At 51.8% G+C, this 18,108-nt stretch overlaps 1 protein-coding gene across 5 annotated transcripts in view; it reads right to left on the reverse strand.

Moving 5' to 3' along the window:
* TMEM44 (transmembrane protein 44) overlaps positions 1-11,265 on the reverse strand; it is a 34,026-nt gene extending 22,761 nt beyond the window's left edge. For all 5 annotated transcript variants that reach the window (XM_044252035.1, XM_044252033.1, XM_044252031.1 and 2 more), the window contains exons 1-6: positions 11,095-11,265; positions 8,543-8,669; positions 6,329-6,422; positions 4,865-5,031; positions 4,586-4,672; positions 282-452 (exon numbers count right to left, since the gene is read on the reverse strand). In XM_044252035.1, coding sequence (XP_044107970.1) covers positions 282-452; positions 4,586-4,672; positions 4,865-5,031; positions 6,329-6,422; positions 8,543-8,669; positions 11,095-11,237 — 789 coding nt within the window. In that variant the 5' untranslated portion in view covers positions 11,238-11,265. The remainder of the gene's footprint in view (positions 1-281; positions 453-4,585; positions 4,673-4,864; positions 5,032-6,328; positions 6,423-8,542; positions 8,670-11,094) is intronic.
* Between the last annotated feature and the right edge of the window lie 6,843 nt (positions 11,266-18,108).

Genomic DNA, 18,108 nt, shown 5'->3' on the forward strand with positions numbered 1-18,108 from the left:
GGTGCACGGGTCTTCTGCTCCCAGGGCCAGGAACCTGCACACTCCCCCTTGCCGTTCTGCAGTGCTCCAGCCAAGAGATCATTCCTTCTCTTACTTGTACATCAAGGAAACAAAATACAAAATTGCAAATAATTGCAATTGCATCTATCTGCCCCAGGACTCAACCATAGTCCCTGACCCCTGGGAGAGAGCTCCATCTAGCAAAAGGGAAAGAGGGTACCACAGGGACAGGGAGGAGATGAGACATGAGCAGTCAAGCCTCCTAGGCCCCAGGTGGATACAGAGAGGTCCAGTGCAGCTCGACCGAGAGAGGTCAGGAACCAGGGCGTCGCCCGAAGCAGGTACTCAGGCCGCCGGTCATGGGCCACGATAGCGGAGGCATACAGGAGGCCAGCCAGGGCCGACAGGAGCCGGGTCCACAGGTGGATGGAGGAAAACGCCTTACCTTGGCACTGGACAGAGAGAAAAGGGAACTGGGCGGGGGGGAACACTGTCACTCCCCAGCTTCCTCTGAGCTGAGTTCTAAGACCTAGGCTCTTGGCATGGCAGCCCTCTCTCTGCCCATGGCTGGCTCCTAAAGATGCTGCTTTAATAACACTTTTGCTCAAGCTGCTTCCTTTGCCTGGTGAACTCCTATTCATGCCTCAGAACCTGGCTTAAACTCAACTCTGGGAAAACTCTCATACTACCTCCACCCTAAGGGGGGTGAGAAACTCCCACTTCCAGGCCCCATGACACATGACGCATCCCAGCAGACAGAGGGCTCCTGAGAGCGTCCTCCCCATTTCAGCATCCCTGACACCCGGCACTGGGGAGGGGCTCATTAATGTCACCTGGGAGAATGGGAGGGAATTAGAAGAATTCTGAATAACCAGGGACTGACGTCTCTTCCTGAGACCGTCAGTGCTGAAACTGGCCAGCCGGAAAGGCCAGGAACATTAGAGATAAGGTCCTGGAAGTTTTGAAGTCAGGGATTATTTTTGGAGAATGAGTAATGACATTATTGATTAAAAAAAAAAAAGGCAGAGACACCTGGCTGGCTCAGTTGGTTAAGCGGCTGCCTTCGGCTCAGGTCATGATCCCAGCATCCTGGGATCGAGTCCCATATCGGGCTCCTTGCTTGGCAGGGAGCCTGCTTCTCCCTCTGCCTCTGCCTGCCACTTTGTCTGCCTGTGCTCTCTCTCTTGCTCTCTCTCTGACAAATAAATAAATAAAATCTTTAAAAAAAAAAAAGGCAAATAACCCATATTCAATATTCATATGTTAAATGCCCTTTACAGGTATGAAGTCACTTTATATATACATTTATATATGTATATACAAATACTACATATTTATAATTATATATAATCACATGGTATGTTAAAATTTATATAAATATAAATTACATATAATTTATTTTACTTATTAAATAACTGAATTTAGAGATATACAGGCTATGATTAGAGAAAAAAAAAACCCAGAGGAAAAAGCAAGGTTTGGCTTGCTTGGCTGATTTCCCCCATTTTTATTTTAACTTTGGAAAAGACTGCTTGGGAATATTTCCTTTCCCTCTGCATTTATTCAAGTTTGGTTCCCCAGGGCTCCCTGTTTTGTTTTATTTTTTTTTGGGCCATGCCCAGAAGACTGGTTCATAGAGACCACCAGTGCTCTGGATGGGGTAGGGGGCGGGGGGCCCCTGACCCTCCAGCCACCCTGGACTCAGCCCAGGAAGCAGCAGTCTGCACTGCTGTGATGAGAACTCCTGGGGGATCCCCCAGCCTGCCCAGCTCCATTTACTACGGACACTGAGGGCTCGAGAGAGGAGGTGTCTTGCAGGGCCAGCGCTGGGACCTGCCTTCTGCCCCTTGACCTTGCACCTGCTGCTGTTTAGGATGATCCCAAGCCGGGTGAGCTCTCTGCTGTCACTCATGTGTCCACCTACTCCTGGCTCCCACTGACCTCAACACTCAGTCTCTCTTCACTGTCGGCACAAGAGCCTGTGGGGCTCTATCTGCTGGCACGCTGGACACACCGTGGGTGCTGAGCACCCACTCTAGGTTGGGGTAGGCTTGGTGACTCGGGATGTGGCAGGTTCAGCACCTGTGGGCTTTGTCTGGCTGGTCACAGAGAACCCAGGGGCGCTGTCCAGCCCCGTGGCTGCCTGGCAAATCCGTGCTGGGGGCTGGAAGCAGGTAGGGCATCCTGCAATGGCGACACTCCCAGTGCTGCCAGCAGAGGCCATACTGGTCAGGGGGTGTGTCACTTCCGGAAGAATGGGAACCTCTTCCACCAAAGCCACCCAACCATTCTGTTCCTCAGCACTCGCACCAGGGGTAAATTAGAAGCAGCTTCTAGGGGATCTAGCATTCACAGCCATGCTGGCTAGGCTTCCCAGAAAACCCAAACCCTGCTGAGTTTCTCCCTCACAAGGGGTACTTAGCTCTGGGCTCTTCTGCCTGGGACCAGAGACGGTGCCTCCGAGACTGCCCAATTTAATCCCTAACACGACCTAACTCTATCTGCCTGCCAAGGGCTATCAGGCTTGAACGCCTTTAGTGATGGGGAGCCCACTCCCTCCTAAAACAGGAATAACGATACTGATCAGTTTCTACATTCCAGAAACTAAGCGAAGAATCTGAATTATAAATGTGATGCCCCCCCAACCCATAATCTCTTTCCAGTCTTGCTTTTGGTTCTCTTCCCCAAGACCACAGAGAACAGCACTGCTCTTTGTGTCCTGAGAAAGCCCTTCTAATTCCTGCTTCCACTAGTTTCCTTTTTCCCAGACCAGATTAGGTCAATCATTAACAAGTGTCTTCTGGCACCTACCACGGGTGGGCTCCAAGCACCTGCAATACAGAGGGAATGAAACAGACCAGACCACTGCCCTCAGAGCGCTCATGTTCTAATGGGGACCAACAACTTGGTTAATAACTGAAGGAGCTAACTTCAGGCTGTGACAAATGCTGTGAATAAAATGAACAACAGGAAGGACACAGTCATGGGACTATGTTAGGTGCCTGATGCAGGGGTTGACTTGTTTTTCCCCTCACAAAAGATGCTCCCAACCTCCAGAGCCAGTGAATGTGGCCTTGCAGATGCCCATGTTCAGATGAGGCCGTTAGGGTGGACCCTCGCTCAGTATGACCATGTCTTTAAAATAGGGAAACTGAAGCACAGACACGTACAGAGGGAAGGCCGCATGAGGACACACACAGGGAGGAAGAATGCTGTGTGAACCCTGGAGTTATGGAGCCATCAGCCGAGGAACTTTCCAGAAACTTGGGAAGAGGCCTGAAAAAACTCCTTCCCTAGCACCTCCAGAGGGAGCTCGGGCCTGTGACACCTTGACACTGGTCTGCAGGCCTCTAGAACCTTGAAGCCTGTTGTCCCAAGTTTGTGACCCTTTCTTACGGTGGCCCCAGGGCACTGATACAGGCAGGCACCTGTCCCTCTGAAGGTCTTCAAGCCGCATGTCCCAGGGATTCCCACACTTCCCTCCCCTGATCTGGAGTTGGCATGCCCAGGGGGTTCCCAGCCAGCCCCCCAGGCTTCTGCTTTCCACAAATGACCAACGAAGCAGCTACCATCCCTGAATCCTGTTCTCCTGGAACTGCTATTAAATGATGTTCTGGGGCGCCTGGGTGGCTCAGTGGGTTAAGCCGCTGCCTTCGGCTCAGGTCATGATCTCAGAGTCCTGGGATCGAGTCCTGCATCGGGCTCTCTGCTCAGCAGGGAGCCTGCTTCCCTCTCTCTCTCTCTGCCTGCCTCTCCGCCTACTTGTGATTTCTCTCTGTCAAATAAATAAATAAAATCTTTAAAAAAAAAAAAAAATGATGTTCTGGGGAAAGTGATTTTTTTTTAGAGGCAGTGAGGAGCCCGTGACGCTCACCTTTGCCTCCTCCGGGCTTCCCTTTGGTTTGGAGCCACGCTGAGGCAGCCCTGGCATCACTCCCCGCTCCCAACTCCCACCCCCACGCCCGCCTGGCAGTGTGACGTTTTCACCCTCACTCACTGGAGCAGCGTGGGAGCCCTCTCTCCTTCTGAAACCCCAAACATTTGATTCTATCTTTCTCTGAGCATTTCTCCTGCTTTGCATCTCTGTGTCTTTCCACGAGACTGTAAGTTTCCCAAGGGTGAGCATAGCATCTCAAGTCACGGCTGCGTCCCCTCCAGAACCAGCCAACACAGGGCTTCCCTCAGCCTAGATGCCCGGGAAGTTTCCGTGGTGAGATGCTCCCGGAAATCCAGAAGCCTGGCGGCTGTGTGATGCTCTCCTCTGAAACCTTCTCATTTTCCTAATGGGATGTCTTAAACAGACATCTGAACCCCAGTGCCTTTTCCCTGACGGCCTGTTTTTCTTCGCTATGGAGAGAACACAATGGGTTCTCCCGTGAGAGGCCCTAGCAGGCCTCATGAGCTCCCCTGCATTGGCTGACCAGCCCCTGCATGTGTGGAAATGCACACACACACACACACACACACACACAAAATACACAAGTGACACAAGTATCCACCCCAGGACCTAGAACTTGGAAGAGGCTCCCAAGGGCCCCAAGACCTGCCACGGTAACCCACAGTCCCAGCCCTGACCCAGCCTCACGATTCTGGAGAGCGGGGCGATCCGGGAAGCCCAGGAGCCAAAGACAGCAATGCCACCCAGCAGGTAGCCGAGGACTTCAGTATTGTCCTGTGGGAACAGGTGACACACTCAGTGGCCTAAGGAGACAGTCCATATATCCCAGACCCATCCTTTCCCAATTTTAGTGGTTTCCTCCCAGTGACGGCAAGCCTGAACCCTACCCCTACCCAGGGCATTTGCTGGGACCATGAGGAGGGAAGGGACACGCCCACCCCCATGTCCTCCTGGGCTCAGCCTCACCTGCAGCAGGCTTTCCAGCAGCCTCCGCTGGGACCCTCGGATGGGGCCTAAGGCCTTTGGGGTGGTGGCCCAGAGAGCCCAGCCTGGTCCCAGGCTCAGCGGCAGGGCCAGAGCAAATACACTGGTCCTGAGCCGCTGTCTCCTCGTCCTCTCCTGGGAGCCCCGACCTGCAACAAACAGCAAAATGCCACAGGCTCCTGGGATCTAGAACTCGACGGACAGCGACATGTGCAAACCAGCTGTCAGCTCAGCCCTGATGCCAGAATGGGTTCCCAAGTTCCCAAGGCCAGATCCTCCCCACCCTTCAAGGCCCCACGGCTGTGCCTCCTCTTTGGAGAAGTCCCTCCTCCCCACCACCCCAGGCCATGCACCCTCACGACTGCTGCTCTTCTCCTTGCTCAGCCCTCTCATAGCGTTCTGTGTTTCACATGTATCTGTGCACAGAGTAGCTTCCACAAGACTGGAAGCCCCGGGGGCAGGGCCCATGCCCCAGTAGCTTCTGGAATCTCTGCAGAGCCTAGCACAGAGCAGAACTGGCCCAGCCTTAGGGAAAGCACTACCATGCTTGTGCTGGGGCCCAAAACCGAGCAAAAAAGGAGCACGGTCTTGGAAGTCTCCTTGAAATATAAGACAGATGTCCTCCGAAAATTCTTTTTTTTTTTTTAGGTTTTATTTATTTATTTGTCAGAGGAGAGAGCCCAAGCAGGGAGAGTGGCAAACCGAGGGAGAAGCAGACTCCCCACTGAGCAAGGAGCCCGATGTAGGACATGATCCCAGGACCCTAGGATCTTGAACTGAGCCAAAGGCAGACACTTGACTGACTAAGCCACCCAGGCACCCCAGTTCTCTGAAGATTCTATTAAGAACATGTCCCTTCTGGGCAGTACTGAGCAGCTGGAGACATCTTACCTCACCCCACTGAGGCAAGCACTCCCTTTCTGGACACAGATCTGGGCACACTGCTGCCCCTTCTCAGGAAGGCCCAATCCCACAGAGTCAGGGTGACCCATTCCCGCTCAGTGACTTGCAGTCCCCGCTCAGTGGAGGTGGCCCACGCCTACTCCTGGCATCCATTTCCGAAAGTTACGGGGCTTTGTTTGGCCATCCTGGACTTGCACCGTGAGATAGCTCGGTACCTCCCCCCGCCTCGTCCCATCCCACCTCCTGGCCTTTGCTCGTATGATCCTTTTCACCTGGATTATCTTTCCCTGCGGCCCCTGTTCCAAGGTCACGTCCTTTCCTGACGCCTACGGGCCCCGCCTTCCCTCTGGTTGCGTGTGGCGTGTACACACCGTCTCACCAGCAGCACGGATGGTTCTATAGGGCCCGGCCTCCTCTCCGACTGGGGTGGAGGAGCTCATTCTTTGTCTGCGCCCAGCAGAGGCCCGGCTTAGGCACGACAAGGAGCACAGGGCCCGCTGATGAGAGCGGATGAACACACAGGAGCGAGGCGCACACACTCACCGCGACCAGACTTCCACTGGCAGCCGCAGATGGGGAAAAGGATGAAGACAAAGTTCACCAAGTCAGCAGCAGCGAGGTAGGCACCTGTGAATACCTGGGAGCAAAGGAGACAGACTCTTGGTGCTCGAACGTTCTCCAGCTTCCACAGCCCCTCTTATCCTGGGTCTCCTCTCCCACTACTGTGGTGATCCCAACGAAGCCGCCTACTGACCCCAGGAAAGGCTGGTTATCAACTCCACTGGACGGACGAGGAGCGGGGGGGGGGGGGGGGGGGCGGGGGGGGGCGGGGGTGTGCCGTGTGAGTGACCGATCCCTTGGGCAGAGGCCCACCAGCAGAACCAGCCCTGCCCTTCTCACTCCACGTTCTTCCCAGTGCACGGCCAGTCTCTGCTGTGGGACTTTAGCCCAACCACTGGCCTTCTCTGGGCCTCGGTTTCCTCCTCTGTAAAATAGGGATAATAACAGTGCCTCCCTCAGTGCTAAGCAGATTACATGGAGCAATACATGGAAAATGCTTAGACCATCTCCTGGAGGAACGGACAAGGCTCCTACCTACCGGGGTACCAGCTACCCTGACAGTGGAGTCACTGGTTCACAGCAGATTCTGCAGGGGTGCCTGGGTAGCTTAGTGGGTTGAACGTCCACCTCTTGATTTTAGCTCAGGTCCTGATCTCAGGGTCACGAGACTGAGCCCCAAGTTGGGCTCCATGCTCAGCTTGGAGCTTCTTTCCCTGCTTGGGATTCTTTCCCCTTTCCCCTCCTTTTGCCCCCACCCCCCACTCACATGTGCATGTGAGCACTCTTCTCAAAATAAATAAAATCTCAAAATAAATAAATAAATAAATAAATAAAAGAATAGATTCTGGAGTTGAATCCTGACACTGCTGCTTAGTGGACCTTGTAAAAGTTATTCAACCTCTAAGCCTGAAGATTCATGTGTGTAAAACAGGGATAAGGAGAGACCCCAGTTCATAAGATAATTTGAAGACTAAATGAAGTAATATGAGATAAGCCCTCAGTGCCAAGTACACAGTGAAGTATTTACTTATTTATTTTTAAAAGATTTTACTTAGGGGCTCCTGGGTGACTTAGTTGGTTAACCGTCTGCCTTTGGCTCAGGTCATAATCTCTGGGTTCTCGGATTGAGTCCCACATTGGGCTCCCAGCTCAGCAGGGAGTCTGCTTCTGTCTCTCCCCCTACTTGTGCTTTCTGTCTCTCTCTCTCTGTCTCTCAAATGAATAAATAAAATAAAAATTTAAAAATTTTTATTTATTTGAAAGAGAGAGAGCCGGCACACATGAGTTGGGGGGAGGGGCAGAGGAAGAAGCTGGCTCCCCGCTGAGCAAGGGCTTGATCCCAGGACCCCGAGACCATGAATTGAGCCGAAGGCAGACGCTTAACTGACTGAGCCACTCAGGGGCCCCTCACAGTGAAGTATTTAACAAACATCAGCTATTATGACCCGGATGGAGCTGGACCTCCCTGTATTCCGTCAGCGAATGAGAATGGGCACCGGAAACAAAATGTTGTTTCTTTGTGAGACAATATTATTCGAAGAAGGGTTAGAACTCTCCCAGTGTGTGTCGCAGCCATGAGGCTGCCTTCCATCATATCGGAAGTGGGCACCAGCCTATTGGGATAGGCCCTGTTTACACAGCTTTGAGGGCTTAGACCGTGGGCAAGCTTGACATTGTTTATCACTTGCCCCAAAGCCTGCATCACTGCTTGGGAAAAGCATTCAGCCGCTCCTGTTGAGCTGAGGCTCTGAACACAATCACCACAACCATCCCTATTTACTGAGCATCTGCTCCTGTTTGAAGTGACAGGGATAAAGTAGTGAGTACAAACTCTTGCCCCTGGGAGCTGACCCTCTAGTAGGGGTTAGCATACCATAAAGCAACAAGCACAGGAAGTAAGGAAAGCAGAGGGTGTATTGAGGGTCAGCTATGGGAAATAACAGAGCGAGGTGAAGGGGCTGAGGTCCCTGTGGTGGAGGTAAGGCATGGGTCTGCATGAGTGCTCAGGGGAGGCCTCACCAAGAAGCTGACCTCTAGCAAAGCCTCGAAGGAGTTGAGCAGTGAGCCACGTGGTCATCAGGGCAAGAGCCCTGGACGGGGGCAGAAAGACCAACAGGGCACAGGTCGGAGGCGAAAGCGCCTCTCAACAGTGATGGAACCAGACAGAAGCCACTGTCTCCTGTGGGCCTGACGCACCTGGATCGTGAGCTGTCTGGCCAGAATGGCCCCGATGGTGTCACAGAGGCTGCTGAGGAGGCAGCAGGCAACGCACAGCACTGACTGGTCCTGTCCGGATTTCTTCGCACACCTCAGATAGAGACGCCTGTAGCAACAGATAGGGGAGTGGGTGGGTATGGACAGGACACAGCAGCCAAGACTGGATTCCCAAAGCAGGTGTTTGAAAAGGGCACTTGTGACTTTGTGTCCCTGTGAAGCACTCTCTCCCACAGGGATTCAGCAGGTATTTTTGAACTTGGTTCACAGATGGGAAAATCAAAGATCAAAGACTGCAGCACGAGCCCATGGCAGGAGCCAGACCTGCCTCTCTAATGAAGAGGAATTTCTTTCCTCCTACAAATCAGGCCAACTCAAGTTCATGACCTACCACTTAGTGCTGACAAACTAACTGTCAGGTTTGATTACTGAAAGGAAACATGCCAGTTATAAAAGTAATTGCCCAAATTAAAAAGGCAACTTGTTCCTTTCAAATTCACGTGAAATCCTTCAAAGCTGTCTGTCCGTGCAGAGGGGTGGCCTGGCTTCTGCCAGCCCTTGCCCAACTTAAGCATGTTCTTTACACACACACAGAGAACAAAACTTCTTAAATATGCCATGGCACTTTGGGCTGACTTCTCCCTAGGGGCCCCCACTGCTGTCTTCTCTCCCTTACTCCCCTTTTCCTGCCCTGCCCCTTTCCCCCAGAACAAGCACAGAAAGGCACAACAGCCTGGAAGGGGTGAGAGATTTCTCAGAAACACTGGGTTGGATCTCAGAAACACTTTGTTCTAGAAGTTTCTGTGCTACATTTTATGGAGAAACTGAGGCACCCCTGCAGCTCTTGTTTCATTTCCTTCAACCACAAGATGTAACTCACTCCACATTATCAGGACTGTTTGGCTGGTTCTGAGGGCCTGTCCTGGGGAACAATGGAGGAGGAGGGAAGGCTGCTGGGTGCCCAGTGGTTTCCTGATCTGCCAGCAAAGCCCAAAGCTTGCAGTGAGAACAGAAACCTTCCATTTGGGCTCTGGGCTCCTGACACCAATTCAAAGTCTAAGAGCAAAGACTCTAGAGACCCTCGGACTCAGATGAGAAGCAGTTGATGTCAACCTTTACATTGGAGAGCTGATAAAAGATGGGTCTATGCTGACTAGGTGAGTTCATGGCGGACCCTCTGGCTTCAAAGGTGGAGGCTTTGCTCCCTGCTGTCAGGGGAGGGGGATCCCAGGGGACCCTTCCCCTGGCCACACCCAGCTTGGAGGACATACAATCTCTGAAGATAAGACTGGGCTCAGGGAGGATGGTGTCCAGACAGAAGGCGGGCTGAAAAAGCAGAGGAGGCAATTTGCCCGGGGTGTGTGTGTGTGTGTGTGTGTGTACCTAACCTCTCCCAATCCGAGTTTCCAGGTCAGGAAAATATCTAATAAAGCACCTAGGCTGCCTCATTAGTGTCCGCTGGACAGTTTAATCCTCACAAACCTGCTCTTTTCTATAAGAGTCTGGGGGTTCCGTTCTTTCCATTCACTTGCGCAAGTTAGTTAACCCGTCAGAATCTCCAGAACCCTGAGTGCATGGGAGTAGTAACAGAATGAGGTGAGTTAATAAATGCCACCATGGGCCCACAGTAAATGTGCTAAGGTTTGTTTGTTTGTTTTGCATTCCAGTGACTGGGTAGGGGCGCTGCCAAATTTCCGCAGCAATATCACACAGGGAGTGGAATGTCCATGGGGTGCCCAAGCTGAGCCGCTGCCCGCCTCCCTTGGGGTGCTGCTCCTTTCTTCTCTGCCAGGGAATACTTGGGTAGCACCAGCTTGGGACAGGGTGGCCCGAGACCTGGAGGCCATCTTGGGCCAGACTTCAGCCAGCTTAGGACCCAGGTTACGGTGACCACCTGGCCAACCGGCTCCAGATGCTGGACAGGGCAAAGGCTGTGGTTAGAGTCAGGTCCTCGCCAGTCCTCCTCGCAGATCAGAGGGCCTGGGGCAAAGGGAGGCCAGAAACACAGGGAGCCTCGTCCTAGGTCCTGGCCTCTGCCAAAGGCGGTGGCAGGGCGGGAGCAGTAATAAGGATGTTTAATGAGCGCTAATGATACTAAGAGCTTTACCGGGACTAACTCATCTAATCCTGCCATCCGACCCATGAGTTATCAACCCCATCTACGTGAGGAAATCGAGGCTCAGACAGCTTGCCCAGCTCACACCGCCAGTCCGCGAGGAGACGCTGACAATAGAACCCCGGACTCTCGGCTGCCGCCCCGGACCCCATGCACTGCACCACCCAGCCTCCTCCCGCGGGCCCCGCGCCAGCCTCCCCGTGCGCGGAATCCGGAAAGAAGTCCTGTCCGACTCCAGTCCGCCCCCGAAGGCTCCTTTCGATCGCGGAGCTGCCCTGCCTCCTGTCTCCTCCCTCTCTGCCCCCTTCCCTCCAGGTTTCCAGGAGGGAGCTGGTGGGGGAGGGGGAGGTTAGCGCCCCGCGCCCCCCGCGGCCAACCCGGCCCCCACCCCCGCGCCGCCCGGTCCTGTCCCTGTTACAGCGTGTGGGCGGCGATCCAGCAGGAGGAGGAGCAGATCCACAGGCCGAAGGAGATGCAGACGCGGTGGCGGGCGAAGCAGCGGTCCAGGTAGTCCCAGTCCCAGAGCGCGGACGCGGGCGCGGGGCTGGCCGCCTCCCCCATGACTCTCCCGCTCCGCCCGGCCCGGGCCCCGGCCTCCCGCGCGGCCGCCCCGCGCCCCCTTCCTCCGGCCCGTGCCCCCTGAGGCGGCAGCGGCCCGCGCTGGCGGCGGCGGCGGCGCGGGGGAAAAGTTTCCGGGACCGCGCGGCTCCCCACCCGGAGCGCTATTGTCGGGGGTCGGCGGGCGGGAGGCCGCCCCCCAGCGGCGGGAGCCGGCAGCGGCCTCCGCACAAAGGCTGCGGCCCCCGGCGCCCGACCGCCGCGCCCGGACGGACCCCTCGCGGTCACCCCCCGCCCCCCGCCGCGCCGGCCAGAGCTGAGCGGGTCAAGGTAAGGCACTCCATTTTTCTGAGCCGAACAATACAATACACCTTACTTCGCGCCTGGTGCAGCGCTTGGGTGCTGCGGCTCCCGGCGGGAGCGGGAGGTCTGATCCTAGGGTATAATGGACAGGGGGCGGTGGGGGGCCAGGAAGAGGGACACAACCCACTCCTACCCCGCAGTCCCCAAGCCAGACTTCCAGAAAGTCACCCTGGAAGGTGCCCCAGCGAGCCGAGGAGGGCGGTGGTCTTGGTCATCCTACTGTCCCTTCCAGCCACATTGCCACACAATGCTGGTACACAGAGCTGTACTTGAAAACAAAGCTATGATCATCTTAAAATTTCCTCGTTGATTTTAGTAAATTTGCTTAAACAAGGAGGTGACCCTATCATTTAGGTATTTGTTTTGTTTTGTTTTGTTTTGTTTTTAAATAGCAGCCTTACAGACTTCTCATTCATATACCACAAGATTGACCCTGTTAGTTTACAATTCAGTGGTGGTTAGGGTGTCCACAGGGTTGTACAACCACCATCACTATCTCATTTTACAACATTTTCATCACTTGCCAAGAAGCCAGTACTCTTAGAAATTACCTTCCCCTCCACAATGGCAGCCTTAGGCAACCACAAATCTACTTGCTGTCTCTACAATTTTTGTGTTCTGGAAATTCTATTATTTATTTAGTTAGTGAAAGGTTTTATTTATTTGTGTGTGTGTGTGTGTGTGTGAGAGAGAGAGAGAGAGAACTCGCAAGCAGGAGGAGCAGCAGGCAGAGGGAGAAACAGGCTCCCTGCTGAGCAAGGATCCCCATGTGGGGATCGATCCCAGAACCCTGGGATCATAACCTGAGCCAAGGGCAGTTGCTTAACAGACTGAGCCACCCAGGTATTTCTGTTCTGGAAATTCTATCTCTTCTTTCACTCCACATAATGTTTTTAAGGTTAATCCATGCTACAACCTGTGTCAGAACTTCCTTCCTTTTTATGGCTGAATAATATTCTATTGTGTCAATACATCACATTTTATTTATCCGTTCATCAGTTGACGGACGCTTGGGTTGTTTGCTCGTTTGGGTTATTATGAATAATGCCTCTGTGAACATTCATGTAAAAGGTTTTGTGTGCATAGAGGTTTTCAGTTCTCTTGGGCGTGTCCCTAGGAGTGGAACTACTGGGGCTCCTGGTAACTATGTTTGAGTTTTTTTTTTTTTAAATGTGATTTCATTTATTTTTTTTTAAAGATTTTTTATTTATTTGACAGAGATCACAAGTAGGCAGAGAGAGAGAGGGGGAAGCAGGCTCCCCGCTGAGCAGAGAGCCCGATGTGGGGTTCAATTCCAGGACCCTGGGATCATGACCTGAGCTGAAGGCAGAGGCCTTAACCCACTGAGCCACCCAGGCGCCCCTATGTTTGAGGTTTTGAGGAACTGCCAGACGGTTTTGCAAAGTGGCTACATTATTTTACAGATTAATTTATGCTTAAAGTTATGACCACTCACAGGAGAAATGAAACACTATTTGTCAGGTATGTCAGGCTAGGAGCTGAGGACACAGGGTTTTTTTTTGTTGTTGTTGTTTTTAAAGATTTTATTTATTTGAGAGACTGCAAGAGAGAACATGAGCAGGATAGGGGGAGGGGCAAAGGGAGAGGTGGACTCCCCACTGAGCAGTGTGCAGGACACCGGCTCGATTCCAGGACCTATGCGGAAGGCAGACACTTATCTAACTGCCTACCCAGGTGCCTCTGAGGACACGTTTTTGAGAAAAACAATCAAGTCCCTACGTTCATGGTGCTTACAGTCCAGTAGGAGAGAGACAGACATTAAAGAAGCAATAGAATAGGGGCACCTGGCTGGCTCAGTGGGTTAAAGCCTCTGCCTTCAGCTCAGGTCATGATCTCGGGGTCCTAGGATCGAGTCCCGCATCGGGCTCCCTGCTCGGCGGGGAACCTGCTTCCTCCTCTCTCTCTGCCTGCCTCTGCCTATTTGTGATCTCTCTCTCTATGTCAAATAAATAAATAAAATCTTTAAAAAAAAAAAAAAGAAGCAATAGAATAAGTAGAAGTCAAATGAAAATACATTATTCAACAGAAGGGGCCAAAATAAAAATATGGAAATGATTAAGACAACTAAGGCAAGGTTAAAAGTTTAAGTTAAGGGGCGCCTGAGTGGCTCAGTGGGTTAAGGCCTCTGCCTTCAGCTCAGGTCATGATCTCCGGGTCCTGGGATTGAGCCCCGCATCGGGCTCTCTGCTCGGCGGGGAGCCTGCTTCTGCCTGCCTCTCTGCTTACTTGTGATCTCTGTCAAATAAATAAATAAAAAATCTGAAAAAAAAAAAAGTTTAAGTCAAAAGGAAAAATCTCCCTCGCTTTTTCTCAAATACATAAAATCTTTAAAAAATAAAGGAAAAAGAAAAAATATAGTAGCCGAGTTTCTCGTAGGCTATAAAAAACACCCACAGTCTGCAGGCCCGGCCTGCTGGTTCTTTGTGGGTTCTTCTGGCGTACGTGTGGATACTGACCTATGATTGCCTGGATCCCGGGTTCTTCTGGTCACGTGGCCTACCTACTGTTCCCAAAAGAGAATCTGTTCCGCGCACTATCTCGCTGAAATGAGGACATACCCTGCCTGTGTCCTGTCACCCTCTCACAGGGCTCCTGTAGGGTAGGGGCTGCCTTGGGCTCTGCCTTGTTGAGGCTTGAAGACACCAGAATTTAATTGGTTTACTTCTTATGAAGACTTCCTTGTCCCTCAGGCTCAGTATAAACCCTTGGAGGCTGGGCCCGGTTGGAGAAATTGCTTCATTCCTCCCCACCCCACCCTGGACCAAGTTTGGACCCCTCAGTAGTTTTTCATTCTGGCGGTTAGTTCTCAGCCTTTTCAGTGAACTCTGAGAATTTGTGGAGAAAACCTCATCCACAAAAAATAAGAACATGAGTGCACACTCACGTGGTTGTTCATACAATCTTAGGAATTTGTGGAAGTCCTGAAATGCAACTACGGATTTCGTGCAGGATGAGACCCCAGACTAAAAACCCTTCGTTTGAGGGGTTAAGTCGGAGGGAGTCCCCTCTCTAGTCCCTCCGGGCAGTGAGGTGTGAGGATCCCTCAGCCATCTGTCAGAAAGGACCCCTGCTGAGTCCAGCTCTCTGGGCAAGAGTGCTTGGAATCTGCACTGATCCATTACCTGTCGCTCTGAGTGGCTTAAAATAACAGAAATATATTCCCTTCTGGTTCTGAAAGCAGGTTCCGGGGACCACAATCAAGGGGACTCTAGGAAGGGAATCCATTCATTGTCTCGCTCTATCCAGCGGCTGGTGGCTTCCAGTGCTCCTTGCTTGAGGCCTCAGCACTTAACTCCATCTCTCCCTCTGCACTCACATCCCCCTTTTTCTTCTGTGTCAGATCTCCTCCCTCTGCCTCTTTCCCAGAAAGACTACATTTGTGACCTGCTCAGATCATCCACACTACTCCTCATCTCAAGATCCTTACCTGAATCACGTCTGTGGACTCTTTTCCCATATAAGGGGACATTTACAGGTTCCAGGGATTGGGACCTGGTATTTTGGGGGGCCACTATTCAGCCTATGACGCCACCTCCCACAGGCTTCCTGTGAGATTCTTACGAGAAACTCCGGCTTGTGGAGATGGCCCTCAGTGGGGACGGACAGACCGTGGGGAGTTCTTGTCAGTCCCTGGACACACTGGCTCACAGGAAAACACAATGGGAAGAGGGTGGGCTTTGGAGCCTCCCGAGGCAATCTTCCCTGCCCAGGCTGCTCTGCGTCCTGATCCTGTAGGGACACAAGCCACTGGGCCTGTACTCCTCCAATAGTTACTGAATTAATGAATGGATTTTTTAAAAAAAGATTTATCTATTTTAGACAGGGGGTGGGGGTGGGCAGAGAGAGAGGGAGAGTTTCAAGCAGACTCCCCAGTGAGGGCATAGCCCAGTTCAGGGCTCAAGCCCAGGACCCCAAGATCATGGCCTGAAACCAAGATCATGGAGCTGAAACCAAGAGTCGGATGCTTAACCGACTGCACTGCCCAGTCAATTGATTTTATTTATTTATTAAAGATTGCATTTATTTATTTGACAGAGCAAGAGAAGGGGCGAGAGAGCACAAGTACGGGGAGAGGCAGGAGTGGGAGAGGGAGAAGCAGACTCCCTTGATGAGCAGGGAGCCCAACCTGGGGCTTGATCCCAGGACTACGAGATCATGATCTGAGCGGAAGGCAGACCCTTAACCAACTGAGCCTCCCAGGTGGCCCCAACTGAATGGGTTTTTAAACAGCCCATACAAATGGGGTAGGTACTGTAGTTAGAGCGTGTTTAAGATCCTTTTGTGCCCCTACCATCTTGAGTGCCGGTGTGTTGGGAGGACTTTTAAGAACCCCACGAGGGGCGCTTTGGGGAGTAAGTTGCTTTTGGCACTAGGAGACAGGCCGGATGGCGGGCGAGCCACCCAGCTGTCAAAGAAGTGGGACTTCATCCATTGCAACACTTGGGATTATATAGGCTAACCCATGCCCTCCCTGCTGTGCAAACCCCTCCCAAATTCGGCCAGGACCTTCCAAAAGGATTTTCACTCGGTGGGCCCTCAGGAAGTGGATCAGTTCCTTTCCTGGGCTCCTGAGAGACCCTGCAGCAGCCCTGCCCAGAAGCTAAAGCTCCTGTTTCTTTGGCCATTGTCCAGAGCTTGCCAAAAAGAAAAGCTAACACAAGGACCAGAACACAGGTCCTCCCTCCCCCGCTTAGAGGCATTTCCTGTTGGCAGGAGCGGTGAGCTCAAGGGCTTTGTCCTGGACAGGGAGGGGCTGCAGCAGCCTGGACTTCGTCCTGCAGGGGCTGGGGCCACGCGTGCCGGGAGGTCCCAGCCACCAGGCGGGGTGGGGGAGGGGACACACACAGGCCTGCAGCTCAGCTGCTTTCCCTTCTGAGGACATGCTAACCCCCCTGCCAGCGTTCCTGTAGGGCATACTATTTAGAGGAAGGGCTTGTGGCTGCTACTCAAGCAGCAACACTAAAAAAGGCTCTCTGCCAGTGTGATTTACCTGCTAGGAAGACAGAGAAACCACTGCTCAGAGGATGCGTTTTGAAATAATGGCATTTCCAAATCTCAGTCAGGCCTACTGTGGACACGCTGGAGTGTCATGAGGGAAGCAGGTGGTAGGACTCCTGGGGCCCGGGGTTCTACTTAAAACTCAAACTCACATCAACTCACTGCTGGGTCTTGTGAAAATTGTGCTTTTTCTTCCCCTTTAAGTTCTTTATTAATAACATCCTGCTCCTTAAAGTCACTTATTTCACAAAGCTTAGAAGCTAAGCAGGGGCTGATGGAACTCATGGATGTTGAAACATTACATCAAGGAAAGCCTTACCTTTTTTTTTTTTTTTTTAAAAGTAATCTCTACCCCCAATGCAGGGCTCAAACTCACGCACCAAGACTCAAGTCTCACACTCTACCGACTGAGCCAGCTGGGTTACTCACCTTTTTAAAGAGCCAACTAAATAGAATTCAGTATTTGAATATTTGAAACTCTTGCTAATTTAACTCTTGCTAACTATTGCAAATCTTGCTACTTTAGAAGTAGCCAAGATGTACAAATTATAAATGTGAAATCCACCCTTTTCCTCCCCCACTCTCATGAAAAAATCCTCACCATTCTGACCTTTGATTATTGGGCTGGGCAAGAGTTAAGAGTCATTACTGTTAGCAGTTAACTTCTGAAGTTGTTACGAGTCACATTTTAAGTGCCTAACAGTCAACATTGGCTGTAGTTACCTATAGAATAGCCCTGGATTATAGAACATTTATTTGCATTGTGGCCAGAAAGTTCTATTTGACAACCCCTGTATTACAACATCTATGGCAGCCCTACTTTTTAAATATATATATATTTAATTTATTTATTTGACAGAGAGAGATCACAAGCAGGCAGAGAGGAAGGCAGAGAGAGAGAGAGGAGGAAGCAGGCTCTCTCTGAGCAGAGAGCCTGATGCGGGACTCGATCCCAGGACCCTGAGATCATGACCTGAACCGAAGGCAGAGGCTTAACCCACTGAGCCACCCAGGAGCCCCAGCAGCCCTACTTTTAAAAATCAGAACCCTCTGGAGAATAATAATGTGTCTGTGTAGGTTCCCTGTTAACAGATGTACCACTGGAGTGTGGGGTATTGAGGGTGGGAGAGGTGTGCCTACATGAGGACTGTCAAATATGGGAACTCTGTACTTACTGCCTAATATTGCTGTGACCCAAACACAGTTCTAGAAAATAAATTAAAAATTAAAAAAAACACAAGCCTACAAAAACATCTTCATGTCCATCAATAATAGAACCATAAACCAGCAATGACAGATTTATTACTATATAAGTATATATAAGACTGTGGCCACATCTCACAATGTTGGACTGAAGAAGCCAGATAGAGGAGGACACACTAGATTGTGTGTGTGTCATACAAAATCTGGTGAAAAGGTCAGAATAGCAGTTACCCCGGGGAAGATCCGTTTGTGGCTGAAAGGAGCCATGAAATGCTGACCCTTCCATGTC

Source organism: Neovison vison, chromosome 6, assembly GCF_020171115.1.
Source record: "Neovison vison isolate M4711 chromosome 6, ASM_NN_V1, whole genome shotgun sequence".
NCBI lineage: Eukaryota > Metazoa > Chordata > Mammalia > Carnivora > Mustelidae > Neogale > Neogale vison.